This window comes from Vombatus ursinus, unplaced genomic scaffold (genome assembly GCF_900497805.2).
Source record: "Vombatus ursinus unplaced genomic scaffold, bare-nosed wombat genome assembly UNPS02015175.1, whole genome shotgun sequence".
NCBI classification, from domain to species: domain Eukaryota; kingdom Metazoa; phylum Chordata; class Mammalia; order Diprotodontia; family Vombatidae; genus Vombatus; species Vombatus ursinus.
In genome coordinates this window covers 12,020,738-12,040,243 of record NW_020954953.1, presented here as the reverse complement: position 1 = coordinate 12,040,243, position 19,506 = coordinate 12,020,738, and the positions used below count along the sequence as shown (strand labels likewise).

Genomic DNA, 19,506 nt, shown 5'->3' with positions numbered 1-19,506 from the left:
CTGCCATGCAATGTTTTGCTCATGGTGCTTCATCCAGATCATGAGATGTCATGGGCCATAATGTGGAGGAATAAGTGTGAATGTCAACATTTTGGCCACAGTTGCATATAATATTTCATAATAACTGAGACCCTCCTCCCTTTCTTCCCCCAAACTATAAACCAGAGAGCACCTGGAAACCCAGATCACAAGAGTGCTAGAAACATTAATTAATTTTATGGCTAAGGTTTATAATGGACTGCAAAAAAAAAAGTTCCTACTGTAATTGGAATATACATTTCCCAGTTTTATCATATGTCAATGCACATTTCTCTGCACAGCTGCTGAGGAGAGGGAGGGCACTGTTCAAGTGCTATTTCTCTGCCATGACAAACACCTATTAAGCAGTCAGCATAAATGCTTCTCATTACAACCTCTGACATCACCCCCAGGGCAAGCGGACACAGAACAGCAATTGCTGAATTGAGTATAAAAATTATCGTTTTATTGTCTATACAACTGAAGGTCTAACTTGGACTCCTGCTTCAGTCAGCACTGTATAAAGGAGTGATTCTTCCCTGGAACAAATAAGCACAGTACACCATTGTAATCTAAGAAACAGGCACTATTTATGTATTGGAAAGCCTTGTTCTCAACAGTGATAACAGTCTAATGGCCCAGAAACCACTATTTTAGCAGCTGTAGAAAAAAGAAGTCATAAATAACAAGATGTTGAACAATGTCAGAGATAGATGATTAGAACACAAATGGAATCTTCCCCATTAACACAGCTGTCCTATCTGTTAGTTTAACAAGCATGATTCATAGGTGGGGACCATATATTTAATGTTTATAAAAGCATCTTCTCCTCCAAAGCGCTCAAACGCCTCCAGTGTCTCTTGGATCAAGTCTCCAATGTTTACTCTCTTCTGTTGGCTGTAGTCAATGCCATCTCCGGAGTTAACTGGTTAATAAAACAAAAACACAAAGACAGTTATTTTTCTGCAGTTTTCTGAAAAGCATTATATATCTTGCCAGGCATTATCAATAGCTAATATCATTCATTGTTTCTCAGCATGCTGATGCTAGGAGACATTACTTTTTATTTCATATGGCAAACTTAACATGTTTTAGGAGCTATAAGAAATATTTTAAAATGTTTCATTCATTAATTTTAAAAGAAAAACAACTAGTTCCTATTATGTGTGAGTCACTATGGTAGGCACTGAGAAAGATAGAAAGGTAAGTAAGATGCAGTCCATACTCCAAATAGTTTATAGTACTTGTGATTATTTTGAGACACTTAGAAGTTTTTTTCCTTTATTTCCACATTTATGGCTGTGCCCTAAAAGTTGAGATGGCCTGGAGTGTGACCTCTTGGTAAGAAGAATATTATCATATTTGACACGAGCATCAGTTCAAATATCTTACACAGAGATTTTTAAAAACGAAGGACAAAACATTAATTCCACAAATACTCAAAGCATTGCATCAAGGTATGTCACCTTAAGAGCCTGCTTCCCATTATAAGGACATAAGATTCAAAAGAAACCCAGATAAAAAGGAAGGGACAGTACCAGCACATGCCCCATAATGAAGTCAGTGAATGAATGTGAATGAATCCCTATGGCTATGAACATGAGCCAGACTTCCTCTCAGAAGCTAGAGCTTGGTCAAAATTGTCAAATATTTAGACTTCCCACAGAGGTGAGTTTGGCAGTACATTATTTTAATATTTTTAATTTAAAAAAAATCTTAAACATTTTTATTTAAAGTTTTGAGTTCCAAATTCTATCCCTTCTACCCATCCTCCTCTCTGAGACTGTGGCAATCACATATAGGTTAGACATGTGCAATTACATAAAAACATTTCCATATTAAGCATTTTGTACAAGAAGACTTGAATAAAAGGAAAAAAATGAAAGAAAGAAAGCGAAAAATAGCATGCTTCAGTCTGTATTCAATCAACATCATTTCTTTCTCTGGAGGCAGAGAGTATGCTTCATCATTAGTCCTTTGGGATTTTCTTGGATCATTGTGTTGTTGAGAATAGCTAAGTCACTCACAGTTCTTCATCAACCAATATTGCTGTTACTATGCACAACATTTTCCTTGGTTCTGTTCACTTCACTATGCATCAGTTCATGTCTTTCTGGGTTTTTCTGAAATCATCCTGCTTGTCATTTCTTGCAGCACAAGAATATTCCATTACAATCATATATCACAGCTTGTTTAGCCCTTCTCCAATGGATGGGCATCCCTTTGCTTTCCAGTTCTTAGCCACCACAAAAAGAGCTGTTATAAACATTTTTGTACACATAGGTCCTTTTCCCTTTTTTTGGATGTCTTTGGGAAACAGACCTAGCAGTGTGGTATTTCTGGATCAAAGAGTATGCCCAATTTTGTAGTCCTTTGGACATAGTTCCAAATTGCTCTCCAGAATAGTTGGACCAGTTCACAACTCCACCAACAATGCATTAGTGTCCCACTTTTCCCACATCTCCTCCAACATCCAACATTTTCCTTTTTTTGTCATATTAGACACTCTGATACATGTGAGGTGGTAGCTCAGAGTTGTTTTAATTTGCATTTCTCTGATCAATAGTGATTTAGAGCATTTTTTCATATGATTATAGATAGCTTTGATTTCTCTGTCTTAAAACTGCCTGTTCATGAGCAGTATATTATTTTAGAGAGATTACCTTAGGGAAAAAAATAGTGTTTGTAAGTCCTAAGTTTCAAGACAGTCATAGGTAACTGCCTTTCTCAAGTGATTAAATCTCAGGTTGGAGTGATATAACACCAAAACAACTTGAAGATGAGTGAAAAATTCAGTACATCAAATAATACTTTTGCGATATTATGCCAACCAATGTATTATGACTGACCCTTTCAGTCTTTCAAATGAATTTATATATATACATATATATGTTATAAATATGCATGTAAATACAAATACATACACACATGCCAAGAGAAGCATGAGAGAGCATCCCTGTCTCTTTTCATTAATGCATTATTGCTTTCAGAAGTTTATAAAAACCTAAGACTGGTACTTTCCCCAAATGTTTAAACATGTAGTAAGGCTCAGTAAATGAAGTAAGATGTAATAATAATGAAGTCACAGTAATAGCTCATATTCATATTGTTAGCAAATAACCATTTTAATGCTGGGAAAAGATCTGTTTTTTTTTTTTAAAACAAATAAAAATTAAATTTAATTAAATAGGAATTTAATACCATATCTTTGAATGTTATTATTTATAACTACATTTAGTGAGGGTTGTTTTGTATTTTTGTCTGTTTTGTGGGTTTCCATAGCCAAAACATTTTATTATCTTCTGGGTTATCACCTTCTGGCAATGAACCTTGATGAACTTTTTCTGTTATTGTTCAGCCATTTTTAGTCATGTCTCTTTGTGACCCCCTTTTTTGGGGGGGAGGGGTTTCTTGGCAAAGATATTGGAGCAGTTTGCCATTTCTTCTCCAGCTCATTTTGCCAATGAGGAAACTGAGGCAAACAGGGTTAAGTGACTTGACCACAGTCACACAGTAAGTTAAGTGTCAGAGGCCAGATTGAACTCAAGAAGAGGAGTCTTCCTGACTCCAGGTGTGGCACTCTATCCACTGCACCACCTAAGCTACCCCTTTTAATGAACTTGGTGGGGCTCACCTAAACAAAGACACAAGAGAAAAGCTGGGCCTATGGCCTTTCAAGCACATTAGAACCTATCCAAGCTTGTGCTCTAAGGACATAGCATTGAGTATCCATGGGTCATCTCCATGCCACAATGAAACACTGGACAACTTGTCTCTGGGGAAATATATTAGCCTAACTCTCTGAACTGGGCTTTTGGGTGGCACAATGGATAGAGTGCCTGACCTGGAGTCTTCCTGAATGATTTCAAATCTGGCCTCAGATACTTACTAGCTGTGTGTGACTCTGGGCAAATCACTTCACCTTATTTGCCTCAGTTTTCTCATCTGTAAAATGAGCTGGAGAAGGAAATGGCAAACCACTTCAGTATCTTTGCCAAGAAAACCCCAAATGAGGTCATGAAGAGTTAGGCACTACTAAAACAATTGAACAACAGATAAAACCCTCTGAACCGGAAAACCAAAGTGAATGAAAAACTAGTTTTTGCATTCTGAAATGCCATTGGATGGATGACCCATTGAATTAATCCATCTACTATATCTTGGACAAGTACCACAGATGGACAAAGAGTGGTCCTAGAATTGAATAGGAGGATGAAATTGGATAGACCTTATTTGGGAAATTACTTAGCATTTTCAATCTAAGCCGCTTGCTGCTTCAATAGGGATTTTTTTTTTCAAGTATTTATCTCACGATGCTGTGAAGCTGTGAATTATTGGATCTCCAAAATCTTAAAATGTCAGGTAACCCAAAGGGCAATTAAAAGATTCATGGACCTCAAACACATTGCTAACAATAACTTAGGCATGTAAGAGTGACGCAAAAGACACAATCATGGACATGTAGGGCTTCAAAATGAGCGAGCCATTTAGGTAGTGAAAATGAAGGATGGACAGTTTGAATGCTTTACTGGTCCAATTCATGAAATGTTTTTAAAAACTAGGAAAGGTTCTCTGGCACATTGGGTTGATTATCTATGAAGTATGTGCAGAAAGACACAGACAAAAATTAGACAATAGGAGGCATCAGAGAAAAGAGTACTGGATTGGGAGTCTGAAGATCTGGGTTCAGATCCCAGTTCTGCCCCTTCTTCATAAGGTGGACAGGGATGAAAATTCACTGACGCTCCTGTCCTCATATTCACTCTCTGTACAAAAAGGGCTTGGATAAAATGATCTCTAAGGTTCCTTTCTAGAACCAAAGCCTGTGGTGTTAGGATGAGGATATGTAGGGAGATGACGGTCTACATGAGTGGAAGGAATTATTCACCCCAGTGAGATCATAAATGCACAAATACTGAATCATCACTGGAATCTAAAGCTATAATGCAAGGGCAAAGCAAGGCTTTCAGAATTATGGTAACTAGCTTGAAAGTGAATTAGGGCACCAAAGTACAGCAAAGAGTTTTGGCTCTTATGTGTTAAACTGTGGAAGGGAAGAACAACAGATCAAGAGAAAGGGGATAAAGAAAAGTGGAGGAAAAATAAGAGAAAGGAGAACTGTCTCGTTTATTATTTACATGCATGCATGTGCATATATTTGTGTACATGTATGTCTATAAATTTACAAGCATATATTACACCTAAAGTCCATCTGGTTAATGTCAGCATTAACATAGCTAATGTTAAATTTTGAGGAAAAAAAAAACTTGAAACACCATCTCTAAATTATTAACCACTAAAAAGGGGCAATTATCACTTCAAATGCAGTTTTCTCTGATCATTCTGCTGAGAATCATGCATAGGAGAAGAAGGAGGCAGAGTGCTAGGCTTTAGAGTCTAGAAGAACTTGATTCTAATAAAAATAATATTAATAATAGCTAACAGTTGATAGTACCTACTATGTGCCAGAGACACTTGCTAAGCACTTTACAAATATCTCATTTAATTCTCACAACATCCCTGGGAGGTAGGTGCTATTATTATCCCCATTTTATAGATAAATAAACTGAGGAAACTGAGGTTATATGAGTTGCCCAGGGTCATCCGACATTGTAGATGAATTAAGCCCTCTTAGTTTGAATTTCTTTTTATATAAAATGGGTAGTCTATAATAGTACCTACCCTGTAGAGTTGATGTGGGATTCAAATGAAATAATGTAAAGTACTTTGCAAATGTTAAAGTGCTATATGTCTTTATTATTATTACATGAAAACAGAGGAAAAACATTGAAAATAGTTGAAATTGTGTCCACAGTAACATGCAAAGTATTCTCCTTTTGGGGCCTCATCAGTGCAGAAAAGCCTCCAAATGTAGTCTCTGGTGATTATGAGTTCTTCCTGTCACAAGTTTATTTACAGAAAAGCTATGATTTTATTACTGAAGTATGTTTTAAGTTTGGCACACTCTGGGCTGATGCTTACTAATGTTTTTGGTGTTTTCCTAAATAAGTTGTTGACAAACATTTATTAAGCTCCTACTAAGTGCCCGGCCCTGCATTAAGTGGCAGAAATACCAGGAAGAGCAAAATCCCCAGGCCCTGCTCTCCAGGAGCCTACACAGCCTAACCATTGAGATATCTTGCAAGCAATTACCTTCAGACAAGCAATGTACAGGGTTAACTGGTAATAATCAGAGAGGGAAGGTAGTAGCATTAAGGGCAATGGGGGAAGGATTCTTGCGAAGGTGTGATTTTAGCTGAGACTTGAAGGAAGCCAGGAGGCAAGGATGAGGAGAGAGGGAGAGAATTCCAGGCATAAAAGACAGGCTGTCAAAATAAATGCTTTGGCAGGAGATGGAGTGTCTTGTACAAGGAACAGCAAAGAGACTAGTGTCTCTTGATTACATGGAAGGGAGTAAGATGTGTGAAGACTGGAAGAGTAGGAAGGGGCTAGGTTATAAAGGGCTTTAAAAGCCAAACAGAGGATTTTCTATTTGGTCCTAGAGGACATAGGAAGCCACCATGATTTATGGGATGGTGTGTGTGTGTGTGTGTGTGTGTGTGTGTGTGTGTGTGTGTGTAAGACATTGTCTTGAGCTTTAGGAAGATCAGTTTGGCAGATGAACGAAGGATAGACTGGAGGGAGGAGTTGAGGCAGGAAGATCAATCAGCAGGCTGTTGCAATACTCCAGCTGTGTGGTGGTAAAGACCTTTCACCAGGATGTTGCCATTGTCAGAGGACAGAAGGGGGTGTATACTAGAGATATTAGGAAAGTAGAATTGACAGGACTTTGAAATGGATTGGACATACAGGTTGAGAGTGAGGAGTAGAGGATGACCCATAGGTTGCAAGCCTAGTGACTCATTTCTTAGTGAAACAGTCAAAATGGAGATTTTTCAGTTATCTGGAAATATTAGTTTCGCTCAGGTTATTAGTGAGAAAAAAGGGAATAGGGTGAGACTAGTATCTCCCAGGTGATATTCACTAACCACAGATGTTCTGTCTGGTAATTGAAAATTCAGGTTGTGGTTATAGATAAGGGCACTGTTGTGATGGGTGGTCCCTGAATCCCCATTATTGGCACTGGGCCGGCTGAGTCCTGTGCCCTTGAAAATAATCCCAGTCACACCGGATTTTCCGAGAAGCTAGTTAGGTGCTGCTGGCAGTAGTCAAAGGGGAGCCTCAGATGCATCCCAATCCACCAAACATTAAGTACCTTCTGTGTATTAGGGTATGTGCCCTTAGATGCCAGGAATCCAAAGGCAAACATGAAGCAATAAATAGATTTTTAAAAATTGAAGGCAAAGAACAAAAAGAAAATAACAACAGCTAGCACTTATATAATGCTTTAAGGTTTGTAAAGCATTTTACATAGGTTATTTCATTTGAGGCTCACAACAATCCTCTGAGGTAGGTGATATTATTATTCCCTTTTTACGGATGAAGAAACTGAAGATGAGAGAGGTAAATGACATTGAGAGGGTCGTACAGGTAGGAGGACTCTGAGGCAGAATTAGAACTTGGGTCTTCCTGATTGCAAACCCAGCATTTTTCTCCTGTGCCACTCAGTTGCCCACTTCTAAAGCCCTCATGTTACCGGGGGCCCTCCTCCTGTGGAGTAATGGGTTATAGGCATTATACTTTAGAGCGTTATAGTTGTGCTTCCCATCCCTGAACGATTCAGTCAGACAAGACAGATCCAATACTAGCTTGTTCACATATGGGAAAGTCTACTTGTACCCAGATATAGAAATTCCCCAAATCTGTGAGATGATTCAATACCCACTTTTCACTGGAGGAATTCCACAAGCGAGTGGGATTTTGCCCAAAATAGAAGCCCCTGTGCTTCAATCCACACCTTAAATTTCTACCCCTCCTGCAAATTGCAAAACATTATTACTAATGACAGTCATTATTAGGCTTTCTGCCTAATGCCTTTCATCCACAGACCTCCAGGGGCTTTTTTAGGTATTCATTCACTCCCTTCACAGATGAGTCATAATTATGTCTCGGTAAAGGAGATATGAATAATCCCATTTTATCTACAACAGATGTAGGGTACAAAAACTTGAATTGACATGGTCCAGAAAATCCAGTAGTAGAATCAGGATTAGCAACCAGAATCTATGATATTCAGCCATATAAGCCCTCCCAGTACATTTAGTTCTATGCTAAAACACAAACAGGAAAGTGTTCATTTTATTTATGTTTCATGCATACTACAAAAGCATTGATCTCATTTGTTTGAGTGGTGGGATAAAAAATGGTACACTGAGTGTTTTGGGTTTTGATTTTGTTTTTTCCTAACAAAGGAATTTTCCTACAATCCCAGACCCAAGTTTCAAATCAAATAATTACAATTCCAGGCAACATTTAAGAAAGGCCTAAATTCTTCTGCCTGACTTTTCCACAAAGGCATCAGAGCAGCTTTCTGCCACTTCATAATACATAGAAAATCAGTTACTATCACATTTATTTTGGTGGAGTTGGGGGTGGGGAGGGGGAGCGAGAAGGACAGAAGGAAGAGAAATACTGCTCATTTCCATATGGTAGCTGTGGATTATGAGTCACACTAATACTATTCATATGAATTCTTCATTTGACTTGCACTCTAAAAGACTCAAAAGTTCCCTTTCTAAATAGGTATGTTTTACTTTTTTGCCTCAGAGTGGAAACTTTTCAACTAACTTATGGAAAGCTCGTTGGCTTTAATTAAGTATCTAGTTAAGTATCCAAACTACTGTAGGAGCTTTATAAAACGCATGAATGTTACAAAAGTTTCCTTTCCTCATTTTGAAGTGAAGCAACAAAAATGACACAATTTCCCACACAAATACATATGCACACATATTAGTAAACTGACACATTGCTTGTAGATTTAAATGGAGTATGAGAAAGACAGAGAAGAGGTATGGAATGAATGACCACAATAGAAATGTCATAATTGCATAACTCCATTAAAGGGATGTGTTTCCAGAAGTCACCTTTAAATCAATGAATGAGAAAGCTTTTATTATGCTCTTACCCTGTGCAAAGTATGGTGCTAAGCACTGGGGAATAAATAAACAAACAGAAAAGTAACAATCTCTGGTCTCAAGGAGCTCACTCTCTAATGAAGGGAGATAACACAAGCAAGATGGGGAGGCCCAACAGTCCTTAGGTCCCTTGAGCGCAAGGCAGATGTCAATGCATCCTCTGGAGTTGCATCTGGAATAAAGGGAGGGAGGAACGTGGTGTATGGGTGGTAGGAACTTATTTTAGTTATAAGAAAGTACTGATAATGGAAGAGGGAAGAGAAGGAGTAAAAGAAGGAGGATGAGATGGGCTGTTACTAAGAAAAAGATGGAGGAAGGAGAATTTAAGTCATAACAAAATAAACATGAAAGGGTTTGTCTACCTGACAACACTCAATCATATGTGTGTATATGTATATATGAGAATATATACATATACACACATATACACATTTTACATAATGTATATATATTTGTGCTTTAGTAACATACAAGCAGATTGTTTTAGCTGATATATTTCTAGAAGCATATTTGGAATATTTTTATCTTAGCCAGTATGATTTTTGTTACCTTTTATGTACAGGTACACCCTTCCTTGTACTTCCACTTACACCTTATAAATTTGTAGCACTGATCTTCATAAATATCTTTCCATTTACTCTTCTATACTATCTTCATAAATATCTTTCCATCCTCTTCTGTGCTATCTCTTGTACAGTAAAGACCACAAATTGGGGCCACCCAGGAAGCAAAATACACAGTTGCCCAGGAAGGCAGGCTTTGTTGGGGGGGGGGGAGGGAGGTGGTAGTGATGGGAATGGAGTGCCTTTTGATGTTGAAAAGTATACACCTCCCTCTTCTTACTCTGTACCCCTTTTTCCCCATAATGTGAACTCTGATGAACTCAGTCATGATGGGGATGGGGAAGAGTGGGGAGAGACAGAATGTGACATGGTCAGCATTTTCACAGAGTAGAAAGAAGCCATAGCACTGACCCTGTTGAGGGCCAATAATAATGATGAAATGAGATGGTCTCAATCCAGTTCCTTGTATACAACATAATATCCACCAGTAAATAGTGCCTTTTGTTGCCATATTAGCTGAAAGGTCAAGAACTGAAGAGATCATGGAGACAGATTATTTATTTAGTTGCTAGAAACAGTTTGAAGTCAGGAAGATTGGTGTGCAGTGGGAAGCTTAATATACCCTGTTTTTGTCACTGCTTACTATGAAGTAGGGAGGACAAGCGAAGATTTGTTTCAATAACAATCTACTCTTTTCTTTTCTAAAAAACATAGGCTGTAGGAGTAAGTGAAATATGTAGTTTCTCTCCATCCCCACCTGCTGACAGTGTGTAAGCCTGATGGATGAGTGAACAGAATAGAAACTGCTTATTCAAAATGTGAGTTGGAGTTGGAATATTTTGTGGCTCTGGAATGTATGTCACTAGAGCGAAAAAAAAAACAAAAAACAAAAAACAAAAGGATACACACCCACTTTCTGCATGCCACAAACCAGCAGTCTCATTGCCCAGCTTAGTGACAAATAGTAGTCAAAGAGCAGATGTCAAAATGGCTATCTTGCTTTTGCTTCCTTTTGGACTCTTAAACCCATGGTGACCAAAAGTATTATGTATTCACCACCTTTTCCTCTTTAGCTCATGTGACACTATGAGAAAGTTAGCTCTTGATAGGGGAGAGTGTGATGTAAAGATCTTGATTGGGACTGGAAAACCTTGATTAGAGGACCAGATATTGGCTTTGTTACTTGCTATCTGTGTGACTCTGGACAAGTTGCAGAAGTGCACTAGGCTCAAGTTCCTTCATCTGCACAATGAGGGGTTTGGAGTAGATGGCCTCTAAGATCACTTTCTGCCTGTATCCATGAGCCTATGAAAAATCAGAGTGTTTACCTGTAAATGCTAAAGGATGCCGCCAATAATGGCCCAGGGAGAGTGGAAAGAGGCATGGAGAGTGCACAACAGATGTTTCATTTCTGACAAAAGACCTTTGTTCTGTTGGAGGCAATATATGCAAATAGTGAAGAGAGAAAGATATAGTTATGGCCTTTCAGGGATATTTGGGTGCCAAGATGTAATGGAAAATGTGAGTTACTTTAAACACAATAATTTTCACAATTATAGAATTCTTTTTGCAAATAAATGACTGATGAAGTGAAAAGGTACTTAAGAGCCTAATACATGCTAAACACTGTACAAAACACTCAGGATATTGGGGGGGGTAGAGAGAGAGAGAGAGAAAGAGAGAGAGAGAAAGAGAGAGAGAGAAAGAGAAAGAGAGACAGAGAGAGACAGAGAGAGAGAGACAGAGACAGAGACCCTGCCCTCAAGGTGCATTTGTATTTTAATAGGGGAAGACAGCATACAGGGAAGATAACATTAGAAAGGAGGTACAGAGTGGAGTTTCAGTTAGAAATACAGTACAGCAATTTATTTAAAAATCTTAAAATTTTCATACAAGAATCCTTTCTCTGGCCCAAGGTTACAGTGGTGCACATTTTATGGGTGGTATATGTGAACCTATTGTACATATTTGTGTTTGTGTGTCCCAGTTCTTTATTCACTTAGGGTCACCACATGACCCGTGGAATCACAGCAAAGATGATCTCAAAAATTACTCTTTAAGTGGCTGCAAAAATAGTGCATTTACATGAGAAATCTTTACATTCCACACAGGAATCTTTGTTAATCATCAGTGACAGGAAACAACCAGCAAAAAAGGTATCACATAAGCTTTTGATTAAATATTCTGTTAACATCTCTGTGCCCCCTAAACCCATGTTCATTCACGTCTTCTTTAGTTACTGGCTACAACAGGGAAAGGGGAGGGGCAGAATCAGAGTTCAGAGAGGGAGAGAAAGGAGGGACCCTATGGGTGGTTAGAGTATGGAATTACCAGGCTGGCACACTGGGCTTTTTAGCTCTTCACATTGACCAAGAGGTATATAACAAAGTCAACCAATGCACATTTGCTTATTGTCTTGAAAGCCCTGTGCAGACTGAGCACTGTACTAGGCATTACAGAGAGCTGCAAATTAATGAGAAGAAATTGCTTTTGGGGAAACTTGGAATCTAGTTGAATGAGTTTCATAACTCTCTTGCTTAATAGTACAACCACCTGGGGCCACTTATAAAAATAAGCACTGGCTGTGTTAATTTAGGTCAGGATTTCTTAATCTGGGGTCCGAGAACGTGTATACATACATGTGTGTACACATGTACTGTGAATACAACTAGATTCCGTTGTAATCCTATGTACTTTATTTTATGTATTTATAAACATTCTGAGAATGGGGTCCATAGACTTCACCTGTGTACTAGAGGAGTCCATAAAAAAAAAAAGGGTAAGAACTTCTGATTTAGAAAATCAAAGGTATTGGTTTCCTTTGTGCCAAAAGGAAACACTGGCAGTAGGCCTGATAGAATTTAAGCTCTCTTTCATTGGCTTGTTTTTCCACAGGAATGTGTTTTTTGAGGTAACTGTCTCTACTTCAGATAGATGCATATGTTCTCCTAACTAACAGAGACAAAGTATGGATACCTAGAAGGAAAGTCTTGCTAATTCAAATTAGGATGTTTTTGAGTCTAACAATTGAGGGGGGGAAAGACTAATGGATTTGACATGCTTTGAGATTGTAAAAAAAAATTGTGATGTTTGTGAATTCTTTGGTTACATAAACATTTTAAGTAGCAGAAATACCAAGCAAATAGATGCCTTATTTTTTAATTGCTGGGTCAATATACCTGAAATATAGTCATTTTGATTCAAATAACTGATGTAATTTGTGAAATCTCCCTATGATTTATATTAATGTCTAAGGAAAAATTATTACCATGTCAAGGAAAAAAACAGTTCAGATGAATTTAAAAATCCTCGTATTGGAGTTGCATGGGTGTGCTACAAAAATGGGAGAATTGGATTACATTGGCAGGAAGCAAGTCCATTTGCCTCTCTCTAGGAGCCATGAGATGTCTGGTACCAACTACATCCTCTGCAAGGGAATTTCCTAAAGATCTTGATATGCCTAGAAGTCGAGGCACCACATCATTCCTGGAATAAAAAGATTGATGGTTTGGGAACCTAGATTAAAAAGTACCTGAGAAAATCAGATGAGAAGGGAAATAATATGCAGATGACTCAAGTGATATTCAGACTATCATTACCATTTTTTTTTCTTCCCACTGAGTACATGCTCATATCCTGAAGCTAAGCATGGCTACTTCTTTTTATCATGTAGCTCAAAACTCACTGTACCATAAAGATTATTTCAACTGTTTCAACCTGCTAAGTAGTACAATGGCCATCCTACACAGCTATTAGGAATTAGCAAATATCCCAGAGGAAAAAGATTATGAATAACGCAACAGAGTGCAACAGAGGAACATCCACAGCATTATTTGGCAGTCCCAGACAGTGAGTCAGACCGATTTCCTCAGCACACCTAGGGCAAAACGTATGTCATATAACCAAGGCTTTGAAGCCAGTTGCCACTCCTGCCCAATGGTCTGTATACACACCCTTCCCTGGTTTAGCTCTCTTTTCCTGTCTATTTGTATGTGGGAAGCATGGTGTCAAGTCCAGCAGTTTTGTGTGTGTGAGATGTGAACATGGATCTGAATCAAACACAGCATGAAGCTTTGCTCAGTAATAGAGCATTAATCAATAGGAAGGAAATTGCAGAAAGCACATTTGTCATCCCATTTTCCCAAGTGAAATGCCCGGCAGATTGGGCATACAGTAAAAACTCCTGTGCTAAGTGCAAACACTTCTGTGTATAGAATATGCTTGCTGAAGTACCACTGAGGAGAAGGGGAAAAGCTGTCCCATTCCCCTCCTCCCCCTCCAATTTGTTATTTTGGGGAATCAAAAAATTATTTCTTGGTTTCTTGAATCCTGAGGTAATACATTTCAAGATATTGAAAGCTAAAGTTGTTGTACCTGTCAGGACCTGTAACTACTGGACAGACAGCAGCTTACCTGAGCTGCATTCCTGACTGGATTCTGGCAGTGCCATTCTCTGTTGGCAGGGAAAGGGAGCCCATAGGCCCAGACTCAGGTCTTGGCAGGTAACAGAAGGTGGAATCCCTTGTCAATGAAGCTTTTATGAAACACTCATTTCTTAGTGACTCCTCAGCCTCCCCAGTATCTCTGTTAACCGATTTGCTTCAGTATAAACTTCAGGTTTCACAGACTAAGTCCACTCACAAAATAGAGATTGTTATTAAATACAGGAATAACAGTTTTGTGAAATGGAGGTGTGATAAATTGAACTTTTACAGAAGAATTAGAATGCCATTTAAAATAATGTTGCAAATGAACTTTTAAATGAATTTTGATTTAGTTTTTATAGATGCATATTCATCAATAAAGGGAAAAAGTAAGAACAATGATATTTCTTTATCTCTACTCTTCAAATATATATGTATACACCAATACACATCTTTCTCTGCTGTGCCCTTCCACCTCCCCACGCCCCCAAGGCCCTCCAATAACATACTTAGATCAAAATGCCAGCATCTTTTTTTCCCAGAAAGTCTGTTTTGAGTCCTAATGAGTTTGGGTCCTAATCTATTACAAAAATAAATAAATAAGTAAAAGATAGAATGTTAACCATATTTTGAAAATGAAATCTTCTTTCCTTAAATATTAAGGATTGGCATATTATAGGGAAAAACAACATATAGCATTTATATTAGTTTTATGTTTAGGTGTCATGAGCTTAGCAGTTATAAGATATATTTTGCTAACTACAACAAAAATCCATTTTTTCCCTAATACTTAAAAAAACCCAGGTAATAGTTTAATGAAATGAAAAAGAATGTGATGATCTGAGATGGATGGGGATAGGGGATGGCAAGGAGAAGTAGTAGTGATGATAGCTAAGGAGAAGGTGAAAGGGTAGAAAAGAAGAAAATGTAGACTAAAAAAATTTTCTTAAACCAAACTGGCAAAAGAAAGGATTCTCTGGTGGAAGCAGTAACCTCCTCTGGGATTTTTAAAGACGACTCCTAGACATTCTTTCAGCTTGTTACGTTTCTCTTTTAAGTGGGTCAGATTCTTCTCTCTAGTGGGCCCTTTTTATATAACGGAAATCATGTGTTAAGCCCATACTCATCTCCAGGGTGTCGTGGCGTGGGCATGGACTCACCCACTGGCTAGCTTTGTGTCCCTAGAGGAAATTGATGGTTCTGAACCTGCTCTTGAGTCTAACTTAACAATGGATATTTCCAAAGTCTTGATTCATGGAGAGTGTGAATCAAAGCTACAATGATTGTACAACCAAAAATTTATTTAAAAAAAAACAACAAACCCACAGCATCTGGTATGTTAGAGATGCCCAAGGGCTTAAATACTTCAAATCTTCTCAGATCTTGTTGACATTAATGAGATTCACAAGATTTTTCCCCCTCTTTCTCTGAAGATAGAAGCTTTGAAGCAGGCCCTTCATTTGCACCTGGATATCTTTTTTATTTTGGACACTGAAGCTGGGTGACTAGAGGAAGAGGTTCCTCTAAGCCATTGTTATTTTGGGAAGAGAATTTGAGTGTCTGAAGTTGTCTTACCTGGGACAAAAAATTTTTTTTACAATTTTTTGACCAAATGTAGCCACTGGTGATCTCATAGATCTCTGCCCAATGCTAATTTAAATATTTAAATTTCCATTCAAATGTATAATGAAAATTACTAAATGCTTGCTGTTTTCAATAGCAGATTAGGTATATTTTTTCTGCTAAGGGAAAATTGTGATCTTTTGCAATATAATGTAATATAAATCATAATATACTAATAAACCAGTCTGTTTAATTTTTTGACATACCAAAAGAAAAAAATTATCTTCAAATGGCTGGCCATAAACAATTCTTTGCAATTCAACCAACAAGATCACAAAGCAATTATTGAAACAAGAAAAAAAATTATTGAAACAAGAAAAAAAATGTAAGAAATATAAAGTATAACTTAAGACCTAAGAAAATACTAGTAGGCTGATTATTCACATGACAGATTTCATCTGCAAAATAGAAAACCATGCCAACAGCTCGACTAATATATGGAAACATACGCAGAATACAATTTCATTAGTTTCATCTTCACATAACATCAGAAGCTCCTTTTTCTCCTAACTCATTTATTTAAGTCTGATACCTACAGATTATCACCCAGGAAATGAAGATAAAGAGAATAATTTTGTTTCTCAGACCCATTCAGACTTCCTGTCAGGGAACCCAGGAAGGCCAATTAGTGCCAATTGTAGTTGGTGGTTATTGTGATCTTGGCACCTGTATTGAGAAAATAGGTGGGGCTTCAGATTAATTTCACATAAATGTCTGAGTCATTAGGGCAATGGATTCATTTAACATTGACCTGTGCTAGATTTATGACTGTGAGGTGAAAGGTTATCTCATTTGTTTCTTCTCAGCCAACTTGGTTCAATGGAATAAATAAACAACACACTGTGTAAATAGAGAAACTCAGAGTTCTAAGTCCAGCACAGTCTCATGCATGTTGATTATCTTGTATCCACAGCAATCCAGTAGGAAAAATAGTGTTCAAAGTGGGTTCATCTCTAGATAGAAGTTGAGAGTATAAGGGTAGGAAGGGGACCCAAGGGCAAAGGTGTTAAAATCAAATAGAAATGGATCCCTACAGGCACAAATTAACATGATCTATGTTTGGTTGTATTTTAATTTCTTTTGTTAAATATTTCCCAATTACATTTTAATCTGGTTCTGGCCACACTTGGGAGTATTGTGGGCATGTTTAACAACTCTGCAAGAATAAGGGGTGAGGAAGACAGTCAAATCCTCAGTTCTTTCACCAGGATAAAACCTATCTCCCTAGGAAAGACAAACAACCCAAGAAATCACTGTGATAATAATAAAGATGATAATAATAATAGCTAGCATTTTATATAAAGCTTTAAGGTTTGCAAAGCCTTTCACATATATTTTCTAATCTGATCCTTACACCAACCAACCCTGTGAGGTAAGTGTCCTATTATGTCATCTGCCCAGGGTCAGTCACAAAGCTAGTGAGCATCTGTATTTAAATTCAGGTCTTCCTGACTGCACCTTCAATGATCTATCCACTATACCACTGAGCTGCTAAGTATAATGAAAGCTGGGAGGAAAAGGGAATATGGGAATTTTGAGATTTGTTGTGGGTGCCTGGGTGGTCCTGTTTACCCCAAATCAAAATTCACATCAGAAATAGAGCTGTGAGGTGAAGTTTTCGAAATCAAAAGTTAAAAGCTCCTCCCCATCATGCAGACTATAAGGTCCCTTTGGGAAATATTTTATAATAAATCTTAAGTAGCATTAGCAATACTCTTTTTTTTTAAAAGTTGGAAAAATTAATAACAAATGTATATAGCTAATTCTTCCATATGCAAATGGCTAAGAAGTCTATTTTCTAAATAGAACAATCTGTATTTAAGAGAAGAGGCATCCAAATGTCCAACTCTCATTTCCCACTTGAGTTCTAGCCTCCTAATTATGAAATGTGGAAGTCAGGTAAGAGGGAAGGGCAAAGCCAAGATAGATTGATAGGCAGAATTTTGGGGGGGAGAGAGGAGACATTGACACCTTTTGTTCAATTGACTGGTTTTAGAGAGTGGCCGAGGGCACTGCAAAGTTAAGTTATTTGGCCAGGTTCACACAGTCAGTATTTGCCTGAGGCAGGACTTGAATTCTAGCCTTCTTGATTCCCAGGACAGCTTTCTATCCATGATGCCACCTGACTTTTCTTACTGAAGTTTGTCTTTTGTTGCTAGGCAGCTTTTCAGCTCCTGACTAGCTTCTCTGCCATCCAATAGGGCATATACTCTTTCCTCTTTCTGTACTGTAGCTCATGCTGTTTCCCCCAGAATGCAATGTCCAGAGCTGATCATTTCTTCGAGATATTTCAAGATTTTCCTCCTCCATGAAGCCTTCCCAAACTAACCCCATTCCAAAAAGGTTCTTCTTTTATTCTGAATTCCCAAAGTGCTTGTGTGCCTAGGCTGCACACTCTCTATTCCTTTAATATTGTTCTTTAGCCATTTCTTGCCTCTTCAGGAGATTGGAAAGTACCCGAGGGTAAGAATGATGCCTTTTACTTTCTTTTTAACACCTTTCCCTCTCACCACCACTTTCCCCTCCCCCAACCCCTCAGTGCAAGGAATTTAGCAGACACGCAGAAATTGCTTGAATGAATGAGTTAATGAATTGATATTTTGAAGCATAGGAGATGGTTTATTTCAGTACAAACAATTTATTTGGCTACGAATGACTCAAGAGCTAAAAATAATGTCTAAAATTTGCTTAATTCTAATTCTTAATTTTATTACTTTAAAATTGATTTCTTATATACATGAATGGCACTCATGTAATTACAACAAAGTTGTCGAAGTTTTTTTTATATCTAGACTCATTTCTTACTCAAGTTTTAAAGATCTGAGCCATTCCTTCCCTTTGAGGAGCAAAAAACTGAAAAATCAGGGTGTTTCTTTAACTCTGATTGAAAAAGCTAGCTTCCAGAAGTAGAAAGAGAGACTATTTTATGCTGTTTTCCTTGCAATATTTGTGGGGAGAGAGCTGGCTTTGGAGGCAGCAAGGTCTCCATTCAAGTCCTGTCTCTGACCCATACTAGATGTGTGAGCCTGGGCTTACTTAACCCTTTGATGCACCCCTCAGGAATCACCTCAGTCCACAAGTTTCACAGCAGGTACCCACCTCCTTGGCTAAAGACTTTCCTCATATGGGGGTTCCCTGCACCGATGAAATCACAGGCCTTTTTCCCTTTCCTTATCCCACTTCAATTGAATATTATCTAATATTTGTTTTAAATGATTTTCTTCATAGAAAGATAGCAACTGTCAACAGCTCAAAGAACAATTAGATGAGATTATGTGATTGGAAAGAAAATACTGACTGACTTAAGATGTTTCCAATGATGATGCAAAGCTATTGGAAATAGGTGTAGCTACTTTCTAAATTGCTGTTGTAAAAAAAAAAAAAACTTGAAAATTAGCCAGAATGGCAGCTGTTATCACAGTTTCCCATTTACAGGCAGCTGGTAGCTCAGCACATAGAGTGTTGGGCCTAGACTAGAAGACCTGAATTCAAATCTGCCCTTAGACACTATAAGTGTGACCCTGGGCATGTCACTTATCCTCTGTTTTCCTCAGTTTCCTCAACTGTAAAATGGGAATAATGATACCTACCTCACAAGGCTGTTCTGAGGATCTAATGAGATAATACTTGTAAAAAGCGCTTAGCACAGTGCCTGAGATATAGTAGGCACTACATTTATGTACCTTTACATGTACATGTATGTATACATATGTGCATGCATGTATTTGTGTGTGTATATATACATGTACATTTATTCCCTTCTCTTCCATATGGAAAACATTAGGAAAATTAGATATAACCCATTCTTGGTCAGGACTTTTTTTTTTAATCATATGATTAAAA

The 19,506-nt window shown here is 37.8% G+C and overlaps 1 protein-coding gene across 2 annotated transcripts in view; it reads right to left on the bottom strand.

Annotated features, from left to right (window-relative positions):
• Positions 1-499: 499 nt before the first annotated feature.
• The window catches only part of LOC114031480 (parkin coregulated gene protein homolog), a 623,375-nt gene continuing 604,368 nt past the window's right edge, over positions 500-19,506 (bottom strand). For both annotated transcript variants that reach the window (XM_027846566.1, XM_027846568.1), the window contains one exon: positions 500-943. In XM_027846566.1, the coding sequence (XP_027702367.1) occupies positions 783-943 (161 nt within the window). In that variant the 3' untranslated portion in view covers positions 500-782. The remainder of the gene's footprint in view (positions 944-19,506) is intronic.